The 13669-nt window shown below is 41.2% G+C and overlaps 1 protein-coding gene across 1 annotated transcript in view; it reads right to left on the bottom strand.

The window, feature by feature from the left end:
- The window catches only part of SREBF2 (sterol regulatory element binding transcription factor 2), a 38527-nt gene extending 27272 nt beyond the window's left edge, over positions 1-11255 (bottom strand). Inside the window, exon 1 of the mRNA XM_044454970.1 lies at positions 10874-11255. Coding sequence (XP_044310905.1) covers positions 10874-10961 — 88 coding nt within the window. The 5' untranslated portion in view covers positions 10962-11255. The remainder of the gene's footprint in view (positions 1-10873) is intronic.
- Positions 11256-13669: the final 2414 nt, after the last annotated feature.

Below are 13669 nucleotides of genomic sequence, written 5' to 3'. Positions count from 1 at the left end.
TTACTTCATGAAGTGGTAATAGCAGGATGATACCCTTTATTAGGAAGTATCTGCTAATTTGTGGCATCTTAATTGTATTAATAATTAAGTATTACCTTGCTGTTCCCGTTAGATTTTTTCCTAATCGACCAAACTGGCTACCTGCATCTTTTTTTCATTATAAAGTAACCCATGGCTTGTCCCCTGTCCTCCTAAAATTCTATGTATCAGTCAATTAAATCAGCTGAAATAGAACTTACCACTACAGTCTCATCAGTGGATACATTTACCTTGGCTGGCAATTGCTACATTCATGAAAAAACTCTTCACCAGACAGCATTAAACTTGAAGTTGTAGTTTGTTTATGTATTTCTATGCTGTCCCATAACCACAGGCAATGTACACAATATAAAATGAGATGGAATCCATGTTACATCATCCAGCCTGGAATCCAGTTTATGAGCAGGTTGTTCCCCCAAGATATAAACATGTCAGCCAAAAAGTAAAAGAACGTCTCTGCAAACACATACTTCCAGGGGAAGCCAGTAATGTGAAACAGGGCACCATCCTTAGTGTGCTGAAAATCCATTTCTAAAGTGGGAGCAGGGAAGCCTGCCCCAATTAGAGATTAAAACTCCCTAATTTTAGGAAAATCCACCTGTAGCAGGAACCTTAGAAAAGAGACCCTGTGATGGCAAAAGTAAATAAACGTAGAAGTTTATTTTCTACATTTTCTCCAGAGAACCAGGAGAAAATATTAGAATACAAATATACAGCCCCATACATCAACCTACCTTTCAATTTCCTCTTTATTCTGCAGCCTCCTGCCTGCATAGCTATACATTAAGCTAGCATGTCAAGCCACTTTTGCTCATCTGGAAAAGTACAGGCCTACAGCTGGATGAGTAACCACATGTGGAAGCAGAACAGGGGGTTGGACTCAATGGTCTTTTAGGGTCTTCCAATTCTACTACTATTCTATTCTAAATTCACTGATGGTGCATCCTTCCCAGGAAGAGGGCTGAAGTAAGAAAACTACTGATCACCAGTAGAAACAGGGCAGTATACCTATACAAACTTCCTAAGTATGCAAGGCAAGGAAAATTGGTCAGACTTTCCAAAGAGTAAAATAAGACTATTCACTTGACAGGGCTCAGCTGAGAGGTGATGAGATAAAAGACAAGGAAGGAAGGAAGACCACAAAAGCCTATAGCAAGTTTCAAAGATACCTATGGGAAGCAAGAAGCCAAAAGCCTAGAAAACTGAATTATTCCCACATGACCACTGATGTTCTAACAGGAAGTGGTTATATGATGAAACTTTTCTCCAGGATCACTAAGAAGCATGTGCCTTCTCTGGCAACTTCCCACCCAACACTTAGGAAGACCAACCTCACACCTTATCTCTCTATCCCATAGACACAGATACCCACACATTACCTTATCTCCCCCCACCCACATCACCTAAGGCTAGGAGTAGTCCACATCAAGAAATCTTCTACAACCTTACACCCTGTGAGTCTGCTCTATTTAATTGACAATATTGTCAAAGAAATCCAACATTCTAGTTCAGCCTGTCCTCCTACTGCTCCCCAAAATAGCCATGGAAGTAACCAAACAGGCTATCCCTAAGGCTTTTTTGAAAGTAATTTGCCAGGGGTAAGAGAAGCCCTTTTAGCAAAAGCACTTACAGAACAATGGTTTCTGATCTTTTGAACTCCTTCCAAGACTGATGTAACTAGCTCAGCCAAGGAAGTTGTAAACCTAAGGGAACCACTACAACAGGCTAAATTTTCATCACACAACCCTTGGGTCACAATTAAATTGTAACTGTTGTCATTTACTGATCACTTTATCCCACTGAGGTTAGACTGTAGTAGCACCAATGTCCAAAAAAGCTATTTCTGATATGATAGCTTCTGTATTAAAAAAAAATCTGAAATGTACTTGTTTTAAAACTGTAAAGAAGAATTCTAACCCACCTGTCAAACTAGCTTTTCAAGTAAAAAAGCAATAAAACATGGAAACAAAGTCCAGTCCAACTCCAAACTCTAAAGCTTCTTCCTCCCCTTACTCCAAAAAGTAAGCAATGAATATAGAAAATGTTAGGGAACAAGGGCACATATAATGTTATAAAAGCAGAAAATACATGCAAAAAGGTCACTATAACAAGAAAATGAAAAAGTGCAGATCAGGCCATTTTTCTTCTAAGAAACCTTTTGAAACTCAGAGTTGTTCATGCATGAATTCTAGTTTAATGATATAACAAACATACATTTTATCCTTAATATGGAAGGCTTCCTATATGCGGTAAAACTTGAAAGATGAAAAGGTATCATGTATGCCCTGGGAGACAGGGAAGGAACAAGCCAATTAGTCCGATTCAAGATCCTAGGCATCTCATAAGGGAATGCCAAAGGTAAACAAACTGCATCCCTTTGTTTTTAATAGAGTACTAATTAACAAACCTGTGTGAAGGCCAGTCTACCCACAACATTAGTCACCTTCTCAACCAAGTGTACTTAATTTGGCCACTTTTATAATCCAGAAAAGGTAGCTGTGAGGCCCCAGTTACAAGCATTTTGCTGAAAATTGTTCCCTCCTGGTTGCTTTTTCTCTCATTCTTGCCAAACAGCACTTATGGCTCAAACATTAAGACAGGTCCTCAGTTCTATTCACAAGCACATTTCAGATAGGCACCCCATATCTGTTTTTTTCTTCAAAATATTTCTTTAAAGGTCAGATTAAGCACACTTGGTTAAAAATGTAACTCATATCAAATTGACCCCAAGATCAACGAAAAATTAAAATAATCACAGTATTAGACTATAGTTCAAGATAGGCCACAAGTTCTAAGTATAATCATTATTATTTCATTAAAACAGCTTGGCTGGAAAAGTATCTATCTCAAAGTTGAGGGAGCCCCTACCACTGAACATAGGCAACACTGGGTTACAGATGGACCAATGGTCTTATGGTGTACAGGCATTTGTTTAAAATATAATCAGATTTCTCCTTATTTCCCTTTTCATGAAGAACTACATATGGCCCTTTCTCCTACAGGGACCAAATTCATATATTAATGGTGTGGACAATAAGCCATAATGGATGATGGCCAAATTTCCTTCATTATATTGCTGGTGTAACTTGCCACATCATCTGAACCTGGGCAGCAAGGCTTTTTCAAATGGGCAATACCCCCCAAATAACCACTGAGTACACCACAATTGTGTTAACTAGTTCACTGTCTCCTGTTGCTGCTGCTGTAAAATACACTAAAAGTTTGTAATTCACAAAGAGAAGGAACGGATGAAGTGAGACTGGAGTTCCCTGTCTTATAACTACTGCATATACCCTTTCAGTTGACTTAAACGATGATTTAAATCACAAAGAAAAATGAAGAGATTCCTTCGGCACAGAATAACTAACTATACTTGGGAATGTGCCAGATTTAACACAACAGTTATAGTCCATTTAAACTCAGACTTCTCCAAATGTTTTTAGACTATAACTCCCAGTGGTACTCTTCACATGTTCTTAGGCTATAACACCCAGCATTCCCAACCAGGGGCCATGATGTCTGGGTTTGATGTGAGCTAAATCCCAGACCACTGGAGAGAACCAAGTTAAGAAAATACAAAGAGCCATGCTGAACCAAAGCAAGGGCCCATCTTGTCCACTATTCTGTCAATACAGCAAACAACCAGCTGTCCATGAGAAACCCACAAACACGGAGTGAGTGCAAAAGCACCCACCCAAATTCTCCATCAACTTGTGTACATAGAAATATTGCTTCTGATACTAGAGACACTATGAAGCCCCAGGATTAGAAGACAATGAGAACCTTCTTCTTCATTAGTTTATCCAGTCCCCTTTTAAAACTCTTGAAATTGGTGGCCATCACTGTATATTGTGCTATACTTCCCTTCATCTTAGCCAAAAGGCTAAGAAGTGAATTCCATAGTTTCACTATGTGGTGTGTAAAGACGTACTTTCTTTTTTCTGTCCTGAGTCTCCCAGCAATCAAGTTCATGAACCCCAGAGTTCTAGTATTATGAAAGCGGGAGAAAAGTACTTCCTTCTCTACTTTCTCCATGCTATGCAAAATTTTATAGACCTTTATCATATCTCATTGCTTCCCCTTCTCATCTTTACATTAACCAATCCCAGATGTTGTAACCTTTCCTTACAGGAGAGTTACTCCATCCCCTTGGTCATTCTAATTTTCCTTTCTAACTGTATCCTTTTTTTTTTTTTTGGGGGGGGTGGGGGGAATGCAAAGGAAACACCATACAAATTCCATCCAACTGCAGCTAGTACTAATGGAGACTGGGAGGAGTAGAAAGACTGCACAGACATTGCTTGATCATTTTACTCACCTCTGGGCTTGGTTGGTGATTCACTACCACACCCTGCTCTCAAAATCAACTGCACCAATTTTGATTCACCAAATATCCTGCTTTTTTATTTTTTTAAAGAACTCAAGGCTACTTACATCATTCTTCTCCTGCTGCTCTCAGTCTTAACCCCACAACAATGACCCGGTGAGGTAGGTTAGGCTGGGAGTCTGTGACTGGCCCAAAGTCACCCAGTTGGCTCCATGGCTAGAATCCAGATCACCTGAGTCCTAGAACCTCTCACTCTTAACTGCTATGCTACACTGGTTTTCAAATAGTCTTGATTATATGTCTGCAAAATTGCTACACATTTTATGAAGGAATGGGGATGATCAAATTCAAAATTCATATAACTGCAAAGACCAGCTAGGATCATTGGATCCAGACATACTCAGTGTTTCTAGAATCACTCACTAATTTCTGGACTTTTCATGTAGCTTTTTAATCCATTTATAGGCTCCTTTCCAGACTGTAAACTCCAGCAACTGAATGAGCCCCTCACAATCCTTCATATAGCATTGCAGGGTTCTAACAATTACATTGGATTGTAAAACTCATTTAGGAAAAAATGGTTTAAAAAAAAGAACAGTCAATAGAACATTACATCAAGAGTCTATAAAAATAAAAAAGAAAGATCAGCTACTCCACAAGGGAAAAAATTCAAAACTCCACAGCTGGGCAATATCTTTATTAGGATCGAGCAAAATTTCACAAAAATTTACAAACATCTGAATTCTTCAAAGCACAGCATCATGCTAGATGGTACAAAAAGCAGGGAGCAGAGAGCATAAATATAAATGTCCAATAATTCAGCAAGATATTGTGGCCATGACATCAGGAGTTTACAAAGACCCAGTCTCTAAATGAAGATAGCAAGCTGAAGGTGCAATCCTGTGCTTTCTGAGACAGACAGCAGTTGGAGGCTTACAATGCACAAACTGAGACACAGAGACAGATGCTGCCCACCATGTATTTTCTCTAGAAAGCTATTTTCTCATATCTTAGTTTAGCACTAGGGAGGAAAGGAGGCTCTGGCATTGATGTGAAGCAACGTAGTCCATTGACCCCAGTCTCCTCCACTTCACTGGTACACCCCTTTTTGTTCTCTCCAATTTGAGGTCTCAAAGAGACAGTCAGTGCAGTTCTTTCCATGCTGGTGGGTCAGGAGCTTGGCCTCTGTAGCCCTAACTCCAAAGTAACCTTAAGGCCCTCCAAGTTGGGAGGCCATAAGATTCTGTCCTGAATGCATCAATCAGTGGCAAATGTTGTATGTATCAGATCAATGCATAGCAAGGCATTTTTCGGCAAAACAGCAAATATTGATCTTAGTTTCTGAACATGTGTTTTCAGTTTAAACATATTCCCTCTAGCCCTTCCCTAAGAAGCTGTGAACAGCAGTTACGTTGAAATATGCACCTACCCTCTCTTGTCTTACCTAGCATACCTGTTCATTCCAAAAGCTACACAAGGGCTGAAAATATCAAAAGCCACCAAACTGACCAGGATCTGATATGCACACAAGGAATGCAATCATTTTTTCAGCTAAGAACAGAGATTTGTGCTTTAAAATTTGATGTGTCCTATGAATCTGAAATATTTTTTCATGTCTGAGTTTCATCATACATCTCACAAATTCTTCTAGTTTATTCATCTCTTTCCTCAACAGCTACACTACACTGAAAACAGCTTCAACATTCCAGCTGGATTTCTTAAAGAACAGACATTTATTTTCCATAAATTCAACACTTCCACTAATGAACTCTTGTTGGGGGCATCCATTTCTTTCCAAGACAAATGGATGGGCTAAAGGTATATAGAACAGAATCACCATTCAGGCATGTTATGTGCTAACAAGGCACTACACCATGAAAGCTGAACTGATGGCAATATGTTCTTACCAGAATGGAATACACAGTGCCAAAGGGCAGGCACTCAGAGGCTGAGCTGCCAAAGGTGCTAAAAGGCCATTACTGGAAGCCTTGTAGAGTCAGTCACAAAGTTGTTCACAATTTTACTTGGAACAACACCTCTCAGGAAGCACTGAAAAGTGGAGACTCATCAGTAAGGTAACAGGACTAAAGGGCAATCCCAAACTTTCTGCAGCAAATATAATTGCTGTGTATCAGAGTTAAACACAAGACATGAAAGAAAAAAAAATGGGTGTGCTTGTATCTTCAAACGTGCAAGTAACCCTTGTCTGAATAAGATTCCAACACATGTGTTCACAATACTAAAATGCAGACACACAACTATACAGGTTTGACAGTTATATGGATTACAGTCATAGTTAAGAGAACACCCATTGAAATCTACCATCAAGCTAGTCAACTTAACTTCAATTGATTCCAACGATTTCTATGCTAACTATGACCAAATTTGGATTCAGTCCATTACATGTAATATCTGTATATCCACAGCAATCCTGTTCATCATATAAAAGGTAAAGCTACTCTAATATGCAGTATCTGGAGAAAATAAAAATTATACTGGGGTATTCTTAGACAAAATGCTGGTAAAACTCTTGGTTGGCAATGCTAATAAAAAGGACTGTTGATGTTACCAGACAGTAATGGCAAACTTTCTGCTTCTTATTATATGACCAACTTTCCCCATATCATAAACTCCAGCAAAACATAATAAAAGAACAGTAATGCAACCTAATGTTTCATGCTAATTCATCATCCTTACAATTTAATAAATTGGAACATATAAAATAAATCTGTTTTATCATCTTGCTGTTAGCCAGTATTCATTTTCAATAATTACAAGTATCCAGATATTTTAGAGTTCTCTTAAACAAAGCATTTTTTCTCTTTGACAAACAATTTTCCCCATCTGGACAAACAGATAAACTGAACTGTAGAAATAGTAAGAGCATTAGAAATCAGCAAGTAGGTACAACAAGGAAAGAAGTGTTTGAGTAAAAAGATGTTGGGCAATGTTTCCCGACAGTAGGGACAGTATCCAGGAATATGTTGACAAATTATTTTGAGCGATGCTAAAAATGGCCAAGGAAAAGGAACTGAACTGGCTTTTACAAGGTGGGGCAGCAAGGACTTCGTACTGATGTCCCCAACGGCCATACAGCTACTTTTAGTTCTCTTTAAAATGTTGCTGGAAAACTTAAGGTATAAAAAGTTAAAGTATGGGAGCTGAACAGATTGTAAGACTAGATCCAGACCTAGTCATACTTAGAGCAGAATAACTGAAATGAACAGAAATTGTAAGCCATAACTAATTTAAGCCCCATTGGTCTACTTGAAGAATGACTAGGCCTGGATACCATCCATAAGAACCTGAAGCCAAGATTGAGAGGACTAGTTATGTTATGTTATGTTATTTGCAAAGTCGTGCCCAATGCATCATGACCCCATGGGCAACATTCCTTCAGGCTCTCCTATCTCCACCATCCCCCAGAGTCCACCCAAGCTCACACCAACTGCCTCAGTGACTCCATCCAGCCACCTCATCCTCTGCCATCCCCTTCTTCTTTTGCCGTCAATCGTTCCCACCATTAGGCTCTTCTCCAGGGAGTCCTTCCTTCTCATTAGGTGGCCAAAGTATTTGAGTTTCATCTTCAGTATCTGGCCTTTTAAAGAGCAGTCAGGGTTGATCTCCTCTAAGACTAGCTGGTTTGATCTCCTTGCAGTCCAGCACAATTCAAAGGCCTCAATTCTTCGGCACTCGAGAGTACCAGTACAGGTAGCCAATCAGGTTAGAATTTCTCTATCTGGCTCTCAATCTAGGAACAAGGAGTATCTGCTTCCAGTCTGCAGGAGTTTATATGCAGGATGCTTTTGTTGTTGTTGTCACTGTTAGTCGCGAAGTCGTGTCCGACCCATGGCGACCCCATGGACAACATTCCTCCAGGCCTTCCTGTCCTCCACCATCCCCCGGAGTCCACACAAGCTCACACCAACTGCTTCAGTGACTCCATCTAGCCACCTCATCCTCTGCCGTCCCCTTTTCCTTTTGCCATCTATTGTTCCCAACATTAGGCTCTTCTCCAGGGAGTCCTTCCTTCTCATTAGGTGGCCAAAGTATTTGAGTTTCATCTTCAAAGTATTTGGCCTTCTAAAGAGCAGTCAGGGTTGATCTCTTCTAGGACTGACCGGTTTGATCGCCTTGCGGTCCAAGGGACTCGCAGGAGTCTCCTCCAGCATCACAATTCAAAGGCCTCAATCCTTTGGCGCTCAGCCTTCCTTATGGTCCAGCTTTCACAGCCATATATTGCAACAGGGAAAACCATAGCCTTGACTATACGCACTTTTGTTGGCAGGGTGATGTCTCTGCTTTTTAGTATGCTGTCTAGATTTGCCATAGCTTTCCTGCTGTGCAGGATGCTTTAGTGCACATCAAGTCTATGCCAGCCCACAGAGTTGGCACAGACAACAATAGTGAACCTGTGGGAGATGCAGTCCATGTGGGAACTTGAGCAAGCATCACTTAAAAGAGACAGGTAATGACTACTGATCTATCAAGTTATTCTTCAGTGACATGTCACTCAAAATAGTGGAAAATATCATCATGTACAAATAAAAAAAAGCTAGGTAGTTGTAAACAGTATAAGTACTGTATAGTATAACAGTTTTCCCCCACATATTCTACAAAATGTGTAGTCCAACAGCTTTGAATACATTCTTAGTAAACACTCCAGACTGCTCAGTTTAAAAATACCAAAGAAAACTACCTTCTCATAAAAATGAAATACAACTAGCATTTGTATTGATATCCTACCAAAAGCAAGTCGCAGAAACAGACTATATCCCACCACAAATACACAGTAATAGCAGGAAAAGACAGCACAGATACTTCTAAGATTATGTATAAAAACTTTGCTAGCTGCACTATTAAGGTATTTCTCAGAAAAGACAGAGTAATTGATGAATAGAAATCTAAAGTTAGTCAACTGGACGTGATTTTGATCTTCTCACTCCTAGTCTCTTCCTTGGCAAAATGTCTAAACAGATAATAACTCTTTTTAAGTTCAAGCAAAGAGGGCTAGAACTTTGTTATGATTTCTGATTGGAACGCACTGGGGCCTGGACAAACTTCTGACAGACTATATTGCATTTACCAGACTTTTTCTGAAGGGGGTGACTTTTATGCATTTTTTAACAAAGGTGATAACTGTTTACAGAAAAATTGTGATGTCTTGATTGTGGAAGAATGCTTTTTTAAAACTTCTGAAAAGATGCCTTAGCTTTATTAATAGCATGCGTACAAACCTAAGAGTGCAGGAAAAACAGGCATAACTCCAAAAAAAACAGGTTCCACTTCTTTTATTTCCATTTGTTGTACACTTTTTAATACTAAAACTCCAACATATAAATCTGGCTACAGCATTTTGAAGTTATTTCCTGACTGGTGTATTGGGCTACAAATCTGCATCTTTATGGTAGACCACATTATTCATCCCATACTTCAGTGGGGTTTTTTCCTAAGAAAAACAATTTAAAATAAGGGTGCCAAATAGCATCTTCTGACATTATGCTGACTCCCCAATTTATGAACAGCTAGCAGCAAGTGCAGCCAGGTTGAAAATAAATCTACCTCCCATGCCACACACGTACTACAACAAAGTAAGGAAAGGCTCGATTCTATGGGTGACATATGGCCAAAATAACGTCTCATACACTGCATAAGCCCTACTCCCAAATGAGAGCCTTCCAGAAAATAATGTATCTCACTATGACTTCCTTTTTAACACTATCCAACCCAACTACCCACTCACATGCATGTTCACATTCACACTACTTCCTTCTGCCACAAAGTACATGGATATATTAAAGTTTTGCACAGATGGCAAATATCACCTGCCAAGTAATGCAACTGAGTAGGGTATTATCACAACTTCTGGAATATTAGCAGACATTCTATAACACACACGCACCAGGATACCTACATCACATCCTAAACGATGTACTCCGACTACAGAAAACATTCCGTATACTTTGAGCTGTTTTGGGCTGGAAGAGATGGAACAATGCAATCCTGGGCATGTCTATTCAGAAGGAAGGCCCACTAAATCCAACCAGACGTACTCCTAAGTAAGTGTGTATGCGATGCACTGCAATTCTAGCACATATACAGCAGGGTTTACAACTTACTCTCAGGCAAGTATGCCTAAGGCTTGTGCTTTAAGTCTACTGTGTATTCTCTAGAAAGACATCCCAGCCCAATTCGGTATCGTGAATTTCGGGGAGGGAGAGAGCCTGAGAGAGCCTGAGAACTTTGGTGTCGCCACACCTGCCGACTGCATCGCACTGAAAAGATTCCAGGCTCTCAGGTGGCCCACCGGCGAGTAGGGGACGAGTGGCACAGCTGAGGCAGTATCTTCTCCGATGCCAAAGAACTCGCGGCGCCTTCGCCGCTCTACTGCAGGCCAAGCCAGGAACCTCCGTGCCTAGCAGCGCCTTCCCTTCGCGGCGCGGCTCCTCTTTCTGAGGGGGGCGCTGGTGGGCGCAGCCGAGCGCCAGCCCTGCGCGCGGCACTCACCGTCAATGTCGCCCAGCGTGAGCTCGTCGCCGAGCTCCGTCAGGGTCTCCATGGTCTCCATGCTGCTCAGCTCGCCGTTACTCTCCATTGCCGGCTAGGCGCGCCCGGCCCAGCACCAACCCGAGCAGCTCAGCTCGTGCGAGGGAACGGCGGCAACACCCAGCGCATTAACCCTTCCCCAGCCTGCCGGCGCTCCCTCAGCTCAGGCTCCGGGCCCCAAGCGGCGCCATCTTGGGCTAGCCCCGCGCGTACTCCGCCCATCCACCTGTCGGAAACCTCAGCGGGCGGCGCTGTCCGTGGGTTTGTTGTCAATGAGGCCAGGTCCCCGCCGGCCAATGAGCGGGCAGAGCGGCTCGTGGTGTGATGGCGCGTCAGCGATCAGCAGCTTTCATTTGGATGCCGGGCAATCCCCTCCCTGCCTGCCGCTCCACCGCCCCGGTTTGAATATGCATAAGCAGGCAGGAAGCTTCTGAGCGATTCAAGTGTAAACTTTAAAGTCGCGGGCGGCCCCGGTCGCTCGAGTCCGCTTGCGCGTACAACGGGACCGCTTTGCTAGTGGACATCGTGAAAGCCATCACACGAGAAGCAAAAAAAGCCATGCGAAGGTATTGACCAATATCTTTATCGGGACAAAACAAATGATACTAGGGAGCGAGCAGACTTTCAGATTCTCCAGCTGGTTGGTTATTAAGCAAAATGAGAAAAAAACCGAAGCTGGCTTGGTGATGTAGCCACAATGACTGTATTCAACAGTTTCGGACAGAAGTTGATCCTGCCTTGGATAGGGACAATACTTTCACCTATCAATTGAAAGAAAGCGAGAGCGAGAGAGAACTATAGCCACTTAAAGACATTATTTACGTACGGTCAGCTGTATGTAAAGTTATAAAATCATAATCAGAACAACAATAAAGGGATCACAGGATAACACCTGTCATTTTAGTATTTTGCTTCATGAAACAAGGAGAGATTATGCTGTAGTAAGTCATTACAGTCCAAAAACTTTCACTTTTTAAAAGACTATTAAAGCAGAAAAATACAAGTTAGCCGAGCATGCTCTCCTTTAAAAATAACCACTCTCTTATTTAACACATGAAAGTAACTCCAGTGCCCAACAAGCAAGCTCTACCAGTACACTATTTACACCAGGAATGTTCCTCAAACCAGCTGATCGCATAAGTAACAAAAGCAACTCCCTTACAATTTTATTCTGAGATGCTATCCTTTCTGGACTAATGTATTAAATGACTTCTTACAGCATTCCACACAAGGGATCTGTATGATTCGAAAATGCAAAGCTTTACTGTCTTGATGCCCTGTTATCAAGTAAGAGATGCCAACATGCAAAGAAGAGCCTTCCATCTGATTTACAGATGTGCATCTGAATGCTGATCTAAAGGTGCATCTCATCATACTGGCTGGACCTTTTATTGGAAGGGTAGAGATTGGGCATTCACACATGTTCCTGTTCTTGTGACTGCTTGCCCACTAGTACAACTAGTGAGAAGAGTGAGGAAGGTTTTCTGTACTTTTCCCTGAAAAATCCTTTCACATCAGATGCTAACTATCCACCTCTCCACATCATCCACCCGCCTCCACATTATACCAGTTGTGAGTCACTTGTCACTTTCCAGCAATATTAATAAAGGAGCATCTTAAGCAAGATACGTTTCATCAAGTCCAGTCTTTCCCCATTTCCATTTTTCCTCAAGACTGATTTTGATCTAAGCTCTCATTGAAAGTATCACATTGTATTACCATTATCATATCTTTCAGCTGTTCATATCTGCATATCAACATGTCATATCTTTAGTCCAAGGTCTGCCATACACCATTTTTTTCCTGTGTGCAAACACTTCAAACATTACACAATGCATGCCCTATCCTTGCAGATCCATGACTGTTTCTACAAGGTCTCTTTTGCGTAAGGCATATCACCATGAAAATAGCTTCTACACTGTCCTTCCTGATCCGAGAGAGTTAACATGGAATTCCAGAAAAACAGGTATCCAGGATTAATACTTCACACATTTCTTCCAGCCTACTTTCACAATTTTGTATCAATTATCCAACCAAACAGTGCTATATTCTAGTGGATTTCACAAAGCCTGCCAACAAGTTTGAACAGAAATTGGAAGTGATGGATGGAAAGTTATTATCATTCTCAGATGTGACTTCTGGAAGTGATGTTAATAGCTATACATACCAAAGCATACTCAGTTAAGTAGTTTTCTTCCAGCTTGGACCTAATGTATAAGTTTTACTGAGACAACAGAATACGGAAAATTCAGTGGACATTGTTAATTTCAGAGACCTATGAACAATGTGGAATAATTGTTGGGTGCAGTGGAATATTGATCACCACCCAAATATATGATATCCCTATCAAAATAATAGCTTGGTTTGCTTATATTATTGATATACATTCTTGCATTTTCTACTGATGGAAACACCCAGTCAGAATATAGCAACTAAACTTGGTTGTGCTATGAGGAACAGGCAGCACAATCCAATGCAGCTGCTTGCAATTGTCTCAGCTCAGGAGATTATGGGCATCCTATCGAGGACAGAAAAAGCATGGAGGTGAAGATCCCTTCTGCACTCCCCCCACCCCACAAAGAACTTCAGTGGCCAATTCTGATGATGGAAATGCTTGGCCCCTCCATCTAAGAAGCTTGAGGCCCTGTTGAAATGCGCAGATCCTAACAGAGCCTCACTTCTCTGCTCCTGGTATTGTCACAAAGTACTGACTGTGGAGTTGATCTTCTATCCTCAAAGACCCAGCTGTAATGGAAA

Source organism: Varanus komodoensis, unplaced genomic scaffold, assembly GCF_004798865.1.
Source record: "Varanus komodoensis strain SLA01 unplaced genomic scaffold, ASM479886v1 scaffold8, whole genome shotgun sequence".
Taxonomy (NCBI): domain Eukaryota; kingdom Metazoa; phylum Chordata; class Lepidosauria; order Squamata; family Varanidae; genus Varanus; species Varanus komodoensis.
This window is presented reverse-complemented; position numbering and strand designations above follow the sequence as displayed.